At 40.7% G+C, this 15756-nt stretch overlaps 2 protein-coding genes across 3 annotated transcripts in view; both read left to right on the top strand.

Moving 5' to 3' along the window:
• LOC145456433 (uncharacterized) overlaps positions 1-4725 on the top strand; it is a 36525-nt gene extending 31800 nt beyond the window's left edge. Inside the window, exon 2 of the mRNA XM_080334554.1 lies at positions 1292-4725. Within this exon, the coding sequence (XP_080190680.1) occupies positions 1332-2228 (897 nt within the window). The 5' untranslated portion in view covers positions 1292-1331 and the 3' untranslated portion in view covers positions 2229-4725. The remainder of the gene's footprint in view (positions 1-1291) is intronic.
• Positions 4726-4752: 27 nt separating this feature from the next.
• On the top strand, positions 4753-15473 carry LOC145456422 (uncharacterized). 2 transcript variants are annotated; one of them, XR_013920600.1, is made up of 8 exons: positions 4753-4963; positions 6139-6381; positions 8179-8556; positions 9799-9901; positions 9995-10222; positions 11303-11460; positions 13475-13543; positions 15125-15195. XR_013920600.1 is itself a non-coding variant. In XM_080334541.1 (8 exons), exons 1-8 carry the CDS (start codon positions 4753-4755, stop codon positions 15287-15289), a joined length of 1560 nt encoding a protein of 519 aa, XP_080190667.1. In that variant the 3' UTR covers positions 15290-15473. The 2 variants fall into 2 exon arrangements, 1 of the variants encoding a protein (XP_080190667.1); XM_080334541.1 differs by having other exon boundaries at positions 11298-11460; positions 15125-15473.
• The last annotated feature ends 283 nt before the right edge of the window (positions 15474-15756 follow it).

The raw sequence follows: 15756 nt of genomic DNA, 5'->3' as shown, positions 1-15756 counted from the left end.
TCGATTTTGCCCAGCCAACTGAACATAATATGTGCATATCTGTATTATCCTGCCCATAACTGAAAAATAGTACCGGTAGCAGTATATAGATTTAAATGCATTTGCACGAGTGAGCAAATGCATGATGTAAAATCGCTTTTCATTTGACACACACACACAATGTGAACAGCGATACGGTTCACAAGATCCCGTGCCGGATTTCGAAACGAACAAGTGCGGTCTCTCAATCAAACATCCACCTTGGACTATGTAAAACAGTAATACTTTTGTAGGCTTTGAATATCAGTTATGTTTCCTATTGTGTAGTCGGTGTTTCGATTCGAACAACTAGTACAATTGCAATTAATTACAAACTTATTACTATGTAAATCACAGCTCATGAAAAGTGCTTGTACATCATGCATTTGCTCACTCAAAATTCATTTATTGCATTTGAATCTAAATCTGCTACTATTTTAGAGTTATGGGCAGGGTAGGCTAATATAGATATGCATATGCATGTATTGCGTTCGGTTGGCTGGGCAAGATCGGGTAGCTGAGTGGTTTGATTCTGAATCGAGTAATAGGAGCAGTATTTTATCACTCCCGTATGCGGTCATAACAGTGCAAATGATGTGAAAAGTTGAAATATGTACATTTTATGCGACGACAAATATACAATGCCAGTTCTGTATAACATACAAGATAATTAGATCTTTTTCGAACATGTCAATTTCATTGCACTTTGACAATGTTACGAGTCAATCACTACTATACCCAGACAGACAGGTTCCATTTACGTGCATAGCTTTGTAGTGCAAGTTTTGCATGCTGTGATGACATGACCATTCGAACTTTTAAGTCTTCCACAATGAAAGTAGTATCTAAACTATAATTCTCGTTGATAATTCAACTGTTACTGGCAATGACAGTATAATTTCAGTCTTGATCAAATCATTTCTCACGACTCTACCACTAGAATCAATACTCGTTTCAAATTAAAGTACTCTTAGAATCGTAGTGCCCAGCTTTAATTAGCGTGAGGGACTGGCTTACTGATTGATTGATTTATGGAAATATGTATTACCAACTGGCAATTGGTACCAAAACCTTTGTTTGGATGGTGAGACGAAATAAATAATATCTCTCTGTCTCTCCGTTGTTGAATTACGCGATTATCATCACAACTTCTGAAGAATTGCCGAAAAATACACGCAACTGAATGACTGATGGAGAGCCTGTTTTCCCATGCCAATTTCTTTTGCATTTTTGCCGATATTTTTAACAATGTTCATAACATTTACTCCTTTAGATAATAGCCAATATATACCACGACAGGTTTCTCACTAAGCATGGATTTCGCTATGCCGTACGCACAGAAGCAAGCATGGAATAAGGTCAAAGAAGCGATTGATAATTATGCCGAGCTGACAGGTAGTGACATCGCTGTAGTCACAAAATTCAGTAAAACATCCCAACTTCCTGGAGCTGGAGATGGCCCATCGTCTAGTAAAAGCTCCTTAGCCATTCATGGTCACGGTAATCTTTTATTACAAGTTAGACAGTACATGGAACAGTTAAGAAACCAATTGGAGTACCATAGCAATGGTGAAAATGGAGCGGGTTCGCAGATAACAATACCTACGCCGCATAAAAATGCAGACCACCACAGTCAGTCGATTGCCCGGTCTTTGACATCGTCGTTTCAATCGCTCAAGCTTGACAGTGGCTCGCGTGCTGCCAAACCTGGTTTCTCTTTCCATGAAAGTCAAAGGAGAGAGAAAAGTTCAAAGCGAACCCCGGCACAAACCCCACAAAACCGCGACCTGACTGAGTTGAATGAAAATTTATTGTTTGAGGAATCTTCCGATGAGGACAGGCAAGAATCCTCGGATTCTGAATCTGGCGATGATTTTGACTCCGATGGTTACTCCCCGCATTATGGCAGAGGAAATACCATCGCGAGACCGCAAGTCAATCATTTCCAGCACGATCCGAGCAGAGCAGGCACATCGCTGCCAGTCACTATCAACATGAACTATCGAATGAAGCCGGAATTGAAACCAAACTTCCCACAAATGAAATACCAAAGCGGCATAAGCCGGCCGCAAGACTATGTTGATGACACCCCAAACCCGGCAAAGATGATGGCGTCCATACAAGCTCTCGCGCGGAGTGTGCACGAAGACACATCGCAAATATTCGGAGAACGTCCCAGGCCTAACGTGGCCCCTCCGAAATACATGTGATGTAGCGAAAGCTGCATCGACTTATTTTTAATTGGATTACATTTTATCGCTTGTTACGATCACGGTAATATGACGCATCTGAAGCCCCGGAAATCGGTATTCTTGCTCTGCATGCCATAGGGCCACGTAGGCCATAGTGTTGTATTTAGGTTGCTGGAAGACTGAGATGTTATGTGAAAAGCGGAGCGGAGCATATGGCGCAGAGTATCAGTTACTGTGATGTCCCGGTCAATATATTTTTATTGGCAGTTTCCCAGCCGCCTATCGTTAACAGATAATGTTCACATTCGCAGTCCTCAGTGTGTGTCGGACTCTTAAGAACTATGATTCCTTTTCATTGCCAAATTCTTAGGCTATTTCTGACAGTATTCAAAATTTGCTGCGTGCTATCGGCATGTGGATTACATGTATTCACTTAGCAGCTAAGTCTTAGCTCATATTTAGCAAATGAAAAGATTCCAATTAGAAATATCCATTATATCTTCAAACTTTCATTACAAGGCTTGACAGATTGCAAATGAGTTTTTTGTATTATATGTCATGGTACAAGTAGGCTACAACACTGAAATTCATTAGGTATATAGATAATATTCCACTGAGAGTTGTCTATATTTGATGTGTGATAAATAACAGGGATATCACGATGTTCTTGGAAAATAATAATTAGGTAACTTTTCACCAAGATCGTACACATACATTGCGCAATTCTTTTGACCAAAACATTACCTTATAATGAGTTTTAATCATGAGTAACTGAAGGTAAGCCTGTGTGTTGACAAATTCATCTGGAATGTATATTTACTGACCTATTTTCATGTATTGTTGCCCTTCAACAGTCTTTGTGTGGTCTTATATGATCTGTGTACTTGAGAATCAGGCTGCAACTGTTGGCTTCACCAGGTTTCTATATTTGCTACTTTGCTGGTTTCTCTTCGATTCCATCTGACGAATTGATTGTTATTGAATGTAAGTTAGTACAGGTAGTTCAATCAGTGGCTCGCGTTACCTGTTATAAATCATGTGTTCGATATTCAGAATAATGTAGTCTCCAAATTTTCTCGGTTAGATCTACGGCCAACTAAATAGAAGCTTTACGACTGATGTAGAAATTCATTTTTGGATAGCCTAATTTAAATATGATGTTAGTGTATTAAAGATCCACATTAGATTTCTCTAGTGTAGCAAAGGCATAGCTCTACTTGGTCTGAATGGATATCTTGACTATCAATATATTGTTGACCTTCCGTAGAATACTCTTCCCTTGATGTTCAAATTGTCACCGAGAGAATGGGGTTGCGTTCTATAGCCTGTATTATGTTTCGGTGCTGCCCTGCTTTTTCGCGAATTATATGTTTTTTATTTCATGACTTGTCAACCTGCCTCGTGTTACTGTGGGTCGATTGCTGTGCATCGAAATTTTTGAGTTCGATTCCGAGTTGAGTATTAATGCAATTCAGTCATAACACCAACACTTACGGTCAAGCGAGCATAATAGGCCTATGCATTATTACTATGAATATCACTTAGATGAAATATTGGTTTATTCTCCCCCTCTGAAGTGCTTGCTTTAGATGTGTCACGACACACATGTTATACCAGTTGAACTACAATGTATTATGCACCTATTTTGTATTTGAAGAGACGGTTGGAGATACAGATCTTCAGTATACAATTGATTAATAATTTTGTATTGAAATTAATTGAAATAGTACTGACACTCAGCAGGGGTAGTCATCACTCGTCAGCAACTAGTATTTTGTATTTATTTCAACTTACCTCCAATCTAAGTGGCCTATGAATTTGACATGTACGAATTAAAGGTGTCGACATCACTTTAGGGTATGTTGGTGTTGCAAAATGCTCGAGCGGGTTCTCAAGTTGAATTGTACTCCACAGTTGTATGCAACTCGGAATCAAACCCATTAACTAGATTTTAATCATCCCTACTATAACCGATATAAATCTATCCTTGACCTTGTGCCTCAGATGACGCAACTCCGACTGATAGAGCCATTCTGTATATCTGTGTAATTGTAAATCAAAGCCAACGTGTAGACAACTCGAAGATGCGTTTTTTGAAGCAGAGATCATATAGGTGTCTCGTTGTTTTGTGGACCGATGAAATCATGGAGGTCAACACTTTGTTATCCCAAATCATGGAAATATCAACAAAAAGTAGGCTACCAGTTTGCAGTTGAACTACATCATGCTCTAATTTCATGTTTTACGGTTGATATTGATATATTCTGATACTCTGCCGTCGACTCAATCCATTGGTCGCATATTGCGACTTTTTACTTCGACACCGAGATGAGTTTTACCGTTATTCTGCTTTCGAACGGCTTGCGTTTTCCGATTGATCTCTGTATACTTCCTGGTCAGTAGCCTACATCGCTCCAGTTCATTGCCGATGTATCTTCCTAGTGTCTTACTTTTGTTTCGTTAAATCCTTTTTCGATTCGTTAATGAATTACTATTTTTGCGTTGTCGCTAACAGCGACGTTAGAAAGTAGCGTATGAATTCATGCGTAGCGCCAAGAGGTGGAGCCATCTGACTTGGTACCAAGCTGTTTGCAAGTTCCGTAGTTTGAACAAGATTCAACGTGGAAGATTTCGGCATTTACGCATGTCGCGATTGGAGTCGCAGTGTCCAAAGCGGCTGGGCATGTGGAAAAAACGCCGTAGGAGATCGCGGCTCACAACTTTGTCCCCCGTGACGTCGACTTCGCTTAAAGGTAATTGCAATTTCGTCTTCATCTTAATCAGTCATTCTTAACCCGTCTGCTAATATAAAAGCATTCAGTTAACCCCTAATTTTCACCAAGTTACAAAAGTAAAAGTCCACCACATAACACATCAATACATCGCTGCATAGTCCAGGTGCACAAAATAAATTCTACATCAACAACAGTGTTAAAGAACAAGGCCATTAAAACATCTTCATACAAAACAAAAAGCTATGTTGACATCATGTAATGGATATTTAGGCAAATCTTTTGCGGTACGAGTCGGATGTGTGACTTGACCGCCAGCTTGGCAAACCCGGTTATGAACTGCTAGTGGAGATACATATTACACTTACTATTTCTTTCAAGACAATTTCCACTGTACAAATACATATTATTCAAGCTCGAAGCCCATTTTTTAAGCATAAGCATTTCCTGCTTAAAAATCTCCCATTAGTTGGCTTGCTTTATGTTGGCCTAAGCTTTATTCTGTATACCGGTATGTCTTTTTCAATTTCTAATTTTTGCTTTTATTGTACCTTATTCTTGAAGATTATTTGTAGCCGTTGTTACAATGCGAGTTTCACTGTCTGCAATTTCCATTCCGTCACACTCAAGTTCACTATTTTTGGTTTACTTTTTAATCTGTCAGGTCTCAGAGTTTTCTGATCTGGGAGACTGCTAATCATGTGATCAAAAACTGCTAATCTGGATGCATTTTAGGCAGAGATCATAAAGTTAGCTGATCCAAAAGACTGCTAACGTAATCAAGTTGGATAAGGTTACGGGGGTTATTTACGGTAGGCACCACTATAATAAATAATTTAAAAATTGGTCACCGTAAATACTATTTAATTCATAATCCAAATTTTTCGGCGGCAATAATTCCGCTTCCGCTGGTTGAAATTGAACCAAATTTGGTGAACATTGTTTCTATTGACAACCGAACACTTTCAAAAAGGTGAACAGAAAAATTTCAAAATTTTCAGTATTTATTTTTATATAATAAATAGAAACCAAATTTGTTGTGTAGGCTTAAATTAGGTAACCTAACAATTTTATCAAGTAGCCAGTACGATTTGAGGGAAAAAAGTCATTTTTGAAGAGCCCTAATATATGTCTATGCTTGCAATAGATGTTGTGATGAAAGGTATTTTCAAGTTCTGTGATATTTCATTTCGCAGAAACTGCCGCTGATTTGCCTACTTCATGCACTCACGCTGAACAAAGTGATGACAGCGATGGTGCGAACGTCGCATTGATGGATGTTTCGAATCAGACAGAAGTTATGATGCAAAAAAACAACGTCGACTATGCCGATTTGTTTTCTTCGGATCGTGACGTTGAAAAGGAGTGCGCTCGGGGTGCCGGTATCAATGAGAACGGGGTTGAAACACCTTTGTCGCTGGAAAGTGCAGATGTATCAGGTATTGTGATTGGCTTTCTGATATTCATTGACTGTCTATCATGCGTGAAATGACCTGTTTTGGAGTTACAAGCCGTTTTGTACCAGAATTTATTCGATCCAGATCAAGCACTTTAAAGTTAGTTGCTGGGAAATCGATTCGGTTGACTGTTGTGCAAGCTGGTACGCTCTATAACAAGTCTATGTATTTATGAGTGTGGCGGAGCTCCAAACCGTGCTGCTCTTGTCGAAATGAGGCTCTCTCTGTGCATTCAATATGAATTCATCCACATAGAGCTTGCATATCTGTCATGTCGGCCGTGTGTCACTATTCTCAAAGCCCTCGCTGTGATTCTATCGTGCTGCCAGCAAACGACAGTGCCCGAGTCGCAATCAAATCGTCCTTGCGACTGTTTTTTCGCCATGTTCTGTCCAGTGTTGGGATGACTCGAGTCATGACTTGACTCGAGTCAGACTCGAGTCACTTTTTCGTATGACTTGACTTGACTCGAGTCACTTTGCAAAAATGACTTGACTTGACTTGACTCGGCGCTTCAAAAATGCGGATTGACTCGTGACTCGGACCAAAATTTACGAGTCAATTTCAAGTCATCAAGTTAACGGTATCAATCAAATCAGTGTATTTTGTGCATATGTTTGTATTGTTCGCGGTACGCCAGTGTCACTTGTGAGAGTAACCAGGCATTCACTGAATGTACGTTTGAACGATCCTCCATTATTGCATCACAAATATATTGACCACAGACGAAATGATCACAGCTTACGTTGTCGTGGTAGTAGCCTATAGCAGTAGTAGAAGAAAAATAAGAATACAATAGCAATTAACGTATCTTTGTTTCTTGGACGTCTCAGTGCTAACATTGTGCAGTGATCACTTTTACCAACCCTCTTGAATGATTCAAATTCATATCAATTTGTTACAACTTCTCGAGGCTTCATATTCGATCCTATTGGCTGATATTATAACAGACTGTAGCATGGCTATACAGTTAGTCGCGTATTTTATTTGCGGTTCTACGTGTGCGTGATAGACGCCTTCTTGCGTGCATATTAAGCTTTATATTAGTTATTTGATGCAAGATAAATGGCAAATTATTCTGTCTTTCACACAGCTAGCAAAATGTAATGACTTTGAACCATCACTGATACTTCAAAAAATCAATTTGACTTGAATTGTGACTTGACTCGTGACTCGACTTGACTTGACTTGACTTGACTCGAGTCACAGCCAAAAAACGAGTGACTTGACTTGACTCGAGTCACCTTTGAAAATCGATTGACTTGACTTGACTCGAGTCAAAATGTGCAATGACTCGAGATGACTCGTGACTCGAAGGTAGTGACTTGATCCCAACACTGGTTCTGTCTGAGATTTCAATGTTCTTCTTCTTGATACGTTGTCTGTAAGTTCAAGGGACCGAGTAACGTTTTCAGGGATAAGAATCTCATACTTGTCGACATCGAATTAACTATTCGAGTATAGCTCGTTAGGACGTCACGCCAGATGTGCGTCTGATCAAATATGTACCTTTTATGCCGCCGCGAAGAACATAATGCTGGTTTAATATACATTAAAGATGATTTTGTGTTTGTTGGACCAGCCTCATTCCATTGCACTTGGTGACTTTCACAGTAGCAAATAATATTGAATCGATAATTCTTGTTGATAAATTCTCGGTGGCAAGGAGCATGGTCTCGTGCCACTCGATTCAAATCATTTGAATTGTCACTCGATTTAGATTGAAGTGCTTGAATCATACTGCGAAGTCCTAGCGTTAGTCCGCTTTTTCTTACACAGACACCGACGACGCCGTGATGTTTGTGAGAGAGATCAAGGTTTCGGAATCCTCCCCTTTGAAAAACAATTGCGATAGTCCCGACTTATATCGACGAGATTTCTCGTTGAATCCAAACACTGGGAAGAAATTTGAGGAAAATCGAACTCGGTGGCGGGACATTGAAAACTGTAGTACGAGTAATACCGATCAGGGAGGCAGAATCGTAATCTGCGATGAAGATGAACCTCAAGAAAGATGTCGGGATGTGAAAAATGCCGCGGAGGACATGAACGTGTCCGCTTTGTCCACCTTTGACGACGAAGATTTGGTTATCGTAGCAGATAACAAAGATAACAATGAGAGAATGGACAGGCGCACCTTGAACCGTGTTGTTAAATGTATGTTCATTTTGTTCAGTGGTTCATAATAATTGATATTTACCCCCCGCGTGTTCCCTGTCACGTAGCATAGCGGTGTGTGAAAGTGGCTTGGAGAAGTTTCATGTTACCTTACTTGTCTACCGACCTTGAATACTATCGATGATGTGTCCGATTCTCCAGCCCAAGTTGACTTTATTATTTGCACACGGTGTGCAACCTTTTTATTTGCGCGAGATACAAATAGCCCAACGAAGCAGTAAGCCGCATGTAGGCTTTGCAGTAGGCCCATCATCTTATCAAGTTGTACCGTTGATGGGAAGAGTTGTGAGAATAAAATTCAGTGTCAGACCATATACATACCGGTCACACTGACTGAATTTCTGGTTATCAAGTAGATTTTGTCAACCGATATTCATGTGGGATTGAAGTCCACATATTTACGTATCCGAAAAAGAGGACATATAAACGGAAAATTTATCCACCCTGATTGCTGTTGAATTGACAGGAAAAGGTCATTTCTCCAAGCCGGTGCTCGGAACACCATTATGTTGACCTTTTTTTAGTCAACTTTCGCATCATATGCAGAATAAATCGTCTTCCCGTGCATGTTTTTGGCCTTATAATTATGTATATCTCACAGGATGTTCTACCATGTAGCCCTCCCCCATGTTGCCCTTTGGTATTTTCGCCCCCCTTGTTTCTCAAAATTGCCCACTTTGGGGACCACTGCTATAGACAAAACAACACAAAGTGCGGCACAAAATGAACTGTGCATCAACAAAGTGTTAAAAGAACTAAGCCATGAAAACATGATATCTACACACAAAAAAAAACAAAGATTTCCTGCCAATCAGTATGGCTCTGTACGAGTCGGGTGTGAGTCTTGACCTCCAGCGAACCCTTGAGACAGGCTTATCAAACCCCTGGGGTCCGTGTGAACCCCGGCTAAGTACCACTCCATTAATCTGAATTAAACTGTCATTTTGCGAGTCACACAATCAATCAGGTTTATTAATGTTTTATCGTTTCAAAACATCACAAGACTGCGATACAATGAAAAGATAGGAAGGTGTCCAAACAGCTTGGAGTAGCCTTTAAGATCAGGCACTCACCACGCAATCCTTCTCTGTGGGCCCTAGGTTGCACAGTAGCACACCCCTCATCTAGCAATTCGCAAAGATGATGCAAAACTAATTATCAACGACATGTTCAGGACCATTTGTTGCTGTAATGCACTTTTCTTTTTCTTTACCCTTTCAGCCGTTGTATTCCATTACCTCGAAGAAAATTGCAAAAGGAAGCCGACCATTGAGTATGTTCTGGGTCGTCTCAACACGCTATATCACTGTGATTTCACTGACCGGTCAGTTGTTGATTACTTGTCGAAATCATCAGTTACTTAGGTACTATTACTAGAGCGCCAACGATGAATACTTTGACCACCTCTGGTTTACAGGCGGTCGGAGGTGGAAGTTTCCGCAAAACGGGCCATCACGGCGTTTCACTACGATCAATACCAGTACAGAGAGATATCACCAGGTCTCCGACACATCGACCTCGACACGCTGTCGCTCGATAACTGGCTAAACGACATCATTATCAACCGTTACATGACGATGATAGTCGACGACAAGCCTCATTTCGCGGCCCTGAGCAGTTTCTGGCCGGAGGAAATGTTACGCGGGTGGGTCTATCGATAAGAAACTGCGCTTCTCGTACTTATTTAGCTGCGAATTCCTTTTCGTTCATGCATCGCAGCATCATTTATATACTCAAAAGACTTATGGTGTGCCACTTATCAAGAGTTAATGGCACAATAAGAAGCAAAAACAGATTCCAGTGAAAACCAATTTGGTGAAATATGAAGTAACAATGTCATTTTAAAACGACGATAGACGAAGTCAGCTGTACTGGAAAAGTGATAACTATGTTGTAGCCGCCCATAATAATGTATGTATAGAAAGTAATTGCATATTTTTTATTCTCACTCGTTTTCGTTGTCATGACCAGCATTGTAACCATGTCACAAGGCTTCGAGTCACAAGTCAATCTCACTTTTATAGTTTTGACTTGAGTCAAGTCGAGTCATTCTTAATTCACCGCCGAGTCCAATCATTGTTTTGACTGATCTATTTCCAGGTAAAGTCTTGTTATACCCACTTTTTATAACCCTGTTTGGTGATATCGAATGGTTCTCATTATAAAATTATAATATACTAATTTCTCACTTTTAGCAGTTTTTCCAAGTACCAGTACCAATAGACGAAATTCCAATTGTGTGGTGACTTTACTATTCTTTGAAATTACTATGAAATGTCAACCTTGGCCGTCTGAATCTCGAGTCATGCGCAATGACTCGAGTCCAAGTCGAGTCAATACACAGATTGACTCGACTAGAGTCGAGTCATCAGAAACTCATGACTCGAGTCGAGTCATTACAACCCTGGTTATGACCACCACGTAGCTACTGGTACAGCTGACTATGTCCAACGTTCTTTTTCCGTTTGAATCTTACATGTTTATCACCGTGTCGTTAACTCTCAATAACGGGCACACAAAATGTCTCCAAGGTAACAAAGCTTGCCTCTATTCACAGTAAAGTTCCCCTGTGGCATTTTCCAAAAAAAAACTGAAATTAAAACGCTTCACAAACTAGACTACTTGCATTTTGTTCTAATTTGACAAAAAAATTATCCAGTTGAAGTATGTAGTTGTCCAAGTCAGCTGGTAGTCACCTATTAGAGAATTCATTTCTGTAGCAAAGGTCCGGCGCTACCGCAAGGTTGGGAGAAAATGCGAAAGATCTTGGCTCCGGTTTGCGCAGCATCACATTGGAGCTTGTTGGCTTACGATCCTTCGAGAAACATGGTGTCGCTATACAGCTCGATGGAGATTAGCGACGTGGAGATCGCTTACGCTCAGGTAGGTCATTCTTTGTATGGTCGGAGTCGCGGTAGGTCTCAAACTTTTTGAGTCGCCCCCTTATCGAGGTCCAGGTAACTTCTCGAGTCAAGTCAATCGATTTTCGAAGGTGACTCGAGTCAAGTCAAGTCACTAGTTTTTTTGGGGTGACTCGAGTCAAGTCAAATTCAATTTTCGAAGAATGAGTGAAGATGATTCAAAGTCATAACATTTTGCTAGCTGTGTGAAAGACAGATCAATTGACCATTTATCGTGAATCAAATAACGAAGATAAAGTTAAATTATAAAGTTAAATATAAATCCAAAAAGGCGTTGCATCTCGCACGCACACGTAGAACTGCTAATAATATATGTGAATGTGAATATCACTGCATAGCGACATGCTACAGTCTGTTATTATCAGCCGAAATATAGGATCAACTATGAAGTATCGGGAAATTGAAACAAATTGAAATGGTACAATACACTATACTCATGTACTCATCCGTAAGAATATATACGCATAAACTATATTCGTATGATTGAATTCATACTAGTGGGTTGGTAATGGTGAAAACTGCACAATGTAAGCTCTGAGCCGTCTAAGAAACAGATACGTTGCTATCATATTTATATACCACGACAACGTAAGCTGTGATCATTTCGTTTGCGATGTAACAGGAGGATCAGTGAAACTTACAATCAGTGAATGACTGGTTGCTCTCACAAGTGACGCCAGCGTATCTCGAACAATCCAAAGATACACAAGATTCAGTGATTTAATCGACACTGTTTACTTGCTGACTTGAAATTGACTCGTAAATTTTGCTCCGAGTCACGAGTGAATCCACATTTCTGAAGCGCCGAGTCAAGTCAAGTCATTTTTGCAAAGTGACTCGAGTCAAGTCATATGAAAAAGTTGACTCGAGTCATCCCAACACTGCACTTTAGCATGCGACTTTATTACCCCGAAACTAACCCTTATCTTAGACTTAGACCCTACCCTGACTGTAACATGGGGGCAGCCAACCCATGGCCCACGTGGAGGTTTTGTCTGGCCCGCGAAGTAATTCTCGAAATTAGCTGTTACATCAGGTAAAATTGCAAGACCAACCAAAATTTGATTAGCCTGACCGCGAAATTTGACGATTACTAAGACATCAGCTCCGACGCATTGGTGTAACCAGTGGCCTGCCCGAACTTAAGCTCGTATTCTCCGGCGGCATATGCTGAAGTGCAGCATGCTATAGTGTCAATTGCTCCTATGTCTTTATCGCCTACCCTAAAAGCCGGAGGTCATCAGTAATGAACTAACTACTTTTCCTAAATCCTTGAATACATCTTATTTTTTTACCCTCGGTCACAATTTTGTTTTCATATTACTGCTGCTTCAACAGTGTTGATGCAGAAATACTCGTTTTTCCAAGTGAAAAGTATTTGGAGGACGTGAATTAGCAGACAGGACTAGGCCCAGATAGGCTATGTAGACTTAATCTCTCGCTATGACGATAAAAATGTATGTGATTTTCTGTAATCAACGGATGTTTGGAGATTTCGGTGCAATGTATGTATTATATGCAACATACATATATTCGGTCATTGTGTGCCCAGCCCAACCACCATCAAGTGGTGACTTGCGAGCTTTTTCAACCATTTGTCCAATGAATTTCTTGGTGTAAAATGAATGAATGAAAATAGTAAGTCCCGACTGGTTTGTTCAACTGGTCTCTATGCAAAATCCCATACCAATGCCCAGCTACTTTACTAACACTTGGTGCTAATGTGTGTCTTATTTTTCCCGCTTTATCTATCAAGGTAACACCGCTTGATTTATTGTGTATCCGATTGTCAATAATGTGTAATTAGCGTATGCTTGATTTAGTTTTTCGGGCAGGTTATTTCGATGCTACTTCAAATGTAATCCGTTTTTCTTACCCTTCCACACTCAGTCACTCTATGTCAGTTGAGTGTATCAATGTTGCAGTTGAGTATAAAATCTTTATAAGTACGTGAATTTGGTCTTTCTCTTCCACAGGGGTTAGGGAATTACTTCTCTGAACAACTGGAAGGCTCAAGCAAAACATGCTCCTTGCATATATTGAAGGTATTTTGATGCTGAATTTAGCACTTCATGCAATCAGATCTACATGCCACCTTTGTGTGACTTTTGGCAGAGCAGAAACCTGTGTTGCCCACCTAAACAGGACTAAGTTACTGTATGTGCTGTATGTCAGGGATGCGTACGGCTACGGCATGTGAGATATGTGTAAAATGCTCAACTTGCTCAAATGACTGCCAATAACATTTTTGTCATGACCTACACGTGCCCTAATGACTTGGACCCTGAATTCAATCAGCCAAAGATCCATAGTCCAGTCGGTGCCTGGTGACGTTCGGCCAAGCACTCTGCCAAATGCTCGTCAACTCAAAGTCGGGTCATGAGTTTCATGAGAGAATAATCCACTTGTATAAATGAGTGAACCCAGATAGTGTGGCAAAGTAGGTAGCACAGTGACCAGATTCTGCGGACAAATTCAGATGTCATCTTGTGGGTTGCCGTTTATTGTATATCAATCAACATCAGTGGTTTGAACCTGGTATCGCTGCCGAAATTGTGATCGCGCAATGGCTTTTTGGGGGTCATTTCCATCGATTTGGGTATGTTATACATTTATGTAGCCGAGTTCGTGGCCTGTTTCTTCAGACTTCAATGGAAACGTGACTGAAATTGTCATACGAAACAGTGCATGTAATGTACAACAATGCATCGGTAGACAATGGCTTCGTTGTTGCATATCAATGAAACGGTAGCGGTTGTGGATTATATGCGACTTGATGTCATCAATTTTATTGTCGAAATAACGCAATGTGATCAGCCCGGTACGGTTTCAATCTGAAGTCAAAGGACAAAGGCTACGACTTTCTCTACTAAAATACACACAGGCCCAAACACGATGAATGCAATGTAATCTATCACAAGACGTAAGGATGTACTGGGTTTTACGTACTTGTACTGCTTATGTATACGCTTCAGATTTTGTAAAGTAGGAAATAATTTGGGGATGTGTTTGTGAGCAACTGTGTGAGATTGCGCTCTGATCGCAGTAATTGGAAATAATTTGCATTTAGTCATAAGTCTTTCACAAGTTTCGAAATGCTGAAAATTTTCTCGTTGTCCAACGCCGAATTGGCAGCCGCTGTACTGTGGGAACCTCTCCCTACCGGTTCCATACTATTACCGAGATGGACATTACCGAGAATGCTATTACCAAGAATGAACATTACCGAGAACGAACATTACCGAGAATGGACATTACCGAGAATGGCCAATGCCAAGAATCTAGCTTAATGAACGGACGTTGTCGAGAAATTTATACCTGAGAATCGATACCTAATGTGGCAACGCCGTGATGCACACACACGGCCTGTTAATATGCATAACATGCCTGCATTGCATATATTGCATTCTCGGTAATGTCGATTCTCAGTGGTGTCCATTCTCGGTAATGTCCATTCTCGGTATTGTCCTTCTCGGTAATGTCCATTCTCGGTAATAGCATTCTCGGTATTGACCGGACACCCGCCCTACCAATTCCATTGAGTAACCCTGCTTTACACAACACACCGTTGCCATCAACAAGTCGATGTGCGGTGTTCGTCTCACGCGTACAACGTTTATCTCCAGAATCTGCCCTTGCAAGCAAACGAGAACGACTGCGGCGTGTACGTATGCATGTTCGCACGGTGTATCGTGTGTGGGAACTCTTACAACATCGCTCCGGAGCAGGTCACGGAGTTTCGCGAATGGCTGAGAGAGGAGATCATCAGAGGCAGGTTACGCAACGCGTAACGGCTGGTTCCAACGATTGATCTCGCCATATTCTCTCTTCGTTAACCTCTCAGTACTATGTTGATCTGATATCTCGCTGCAATACAAATTTTATTCCCTTTATTTGTTGTTTTGTTGATCTTTCTACCTTCTGTTTTTCTGGAATATTATTGCTCTTTGTCTGTGAACAAGCTTGGTAGCTGGGGGAGTGTCTGTATTGAAACATGTCGGTGGTGCCACAGGGCTGGGAAATTGTGAGATAGCGACTGGGGCTGGGCGCTATGATTCGAATCGAGTAGTGGGTGATAAAGTTTTTGATTACTGTGGTGGTATTCACTTCTCCACTAGCATATGTTGGTTAATTTCATTATGAACACATTATTCCATTGTATATTGAAGTTGCGTGCCTCCAAAGAATCTCATCATGCACTGCAGTTATAGCCTACGCTAATTTCCACTAAGAGCAAATTTTTCAACGAGAATGATGG

This window comes from Botryllus schlosseri, chromosome 14 (assembly GCF_051294905.1).
Source record: "Botryllus schlosseri isolate E-star chromosome 14, Bs_hap1, whole genome shotgun sequence".
Taxonomy (NCBI): domain Eukaryota; kingdom Metazoa; phylum Chordata; class Ascidiacea; order Stolidobranchia; family Styelidae; genus Botryllus; species Botryllus schlosseri.
This window is presented reverse-complemented; position numbering and strand designations above follow the sequence as displayed.

Bases quoted from the DNA above. Each gene is read 5' to 3' on its own strand.
- LOC145456422 (XM_080334541.1), top strand. From the start codon at position 4,753: ATGCGTAGCGCCAAGAGGTGGAGCCATCTGACTTGGTACCAAGCTGTT. The intron at 4,964-6,138 runs GTAATTGCAATT...TTCATTTCGCAG, and splicing joins GACGTCGACTTCGCTTAAAG to AAACTGCCGCTGATTTGCCT. The intron at 8,557-9,798 runs GTATGTTCATTT...TTACCCTTTCAG, and splicing joins CTTGAACCGTGTTGTTAAAT to CCGTTGTATTCCATTACCTC.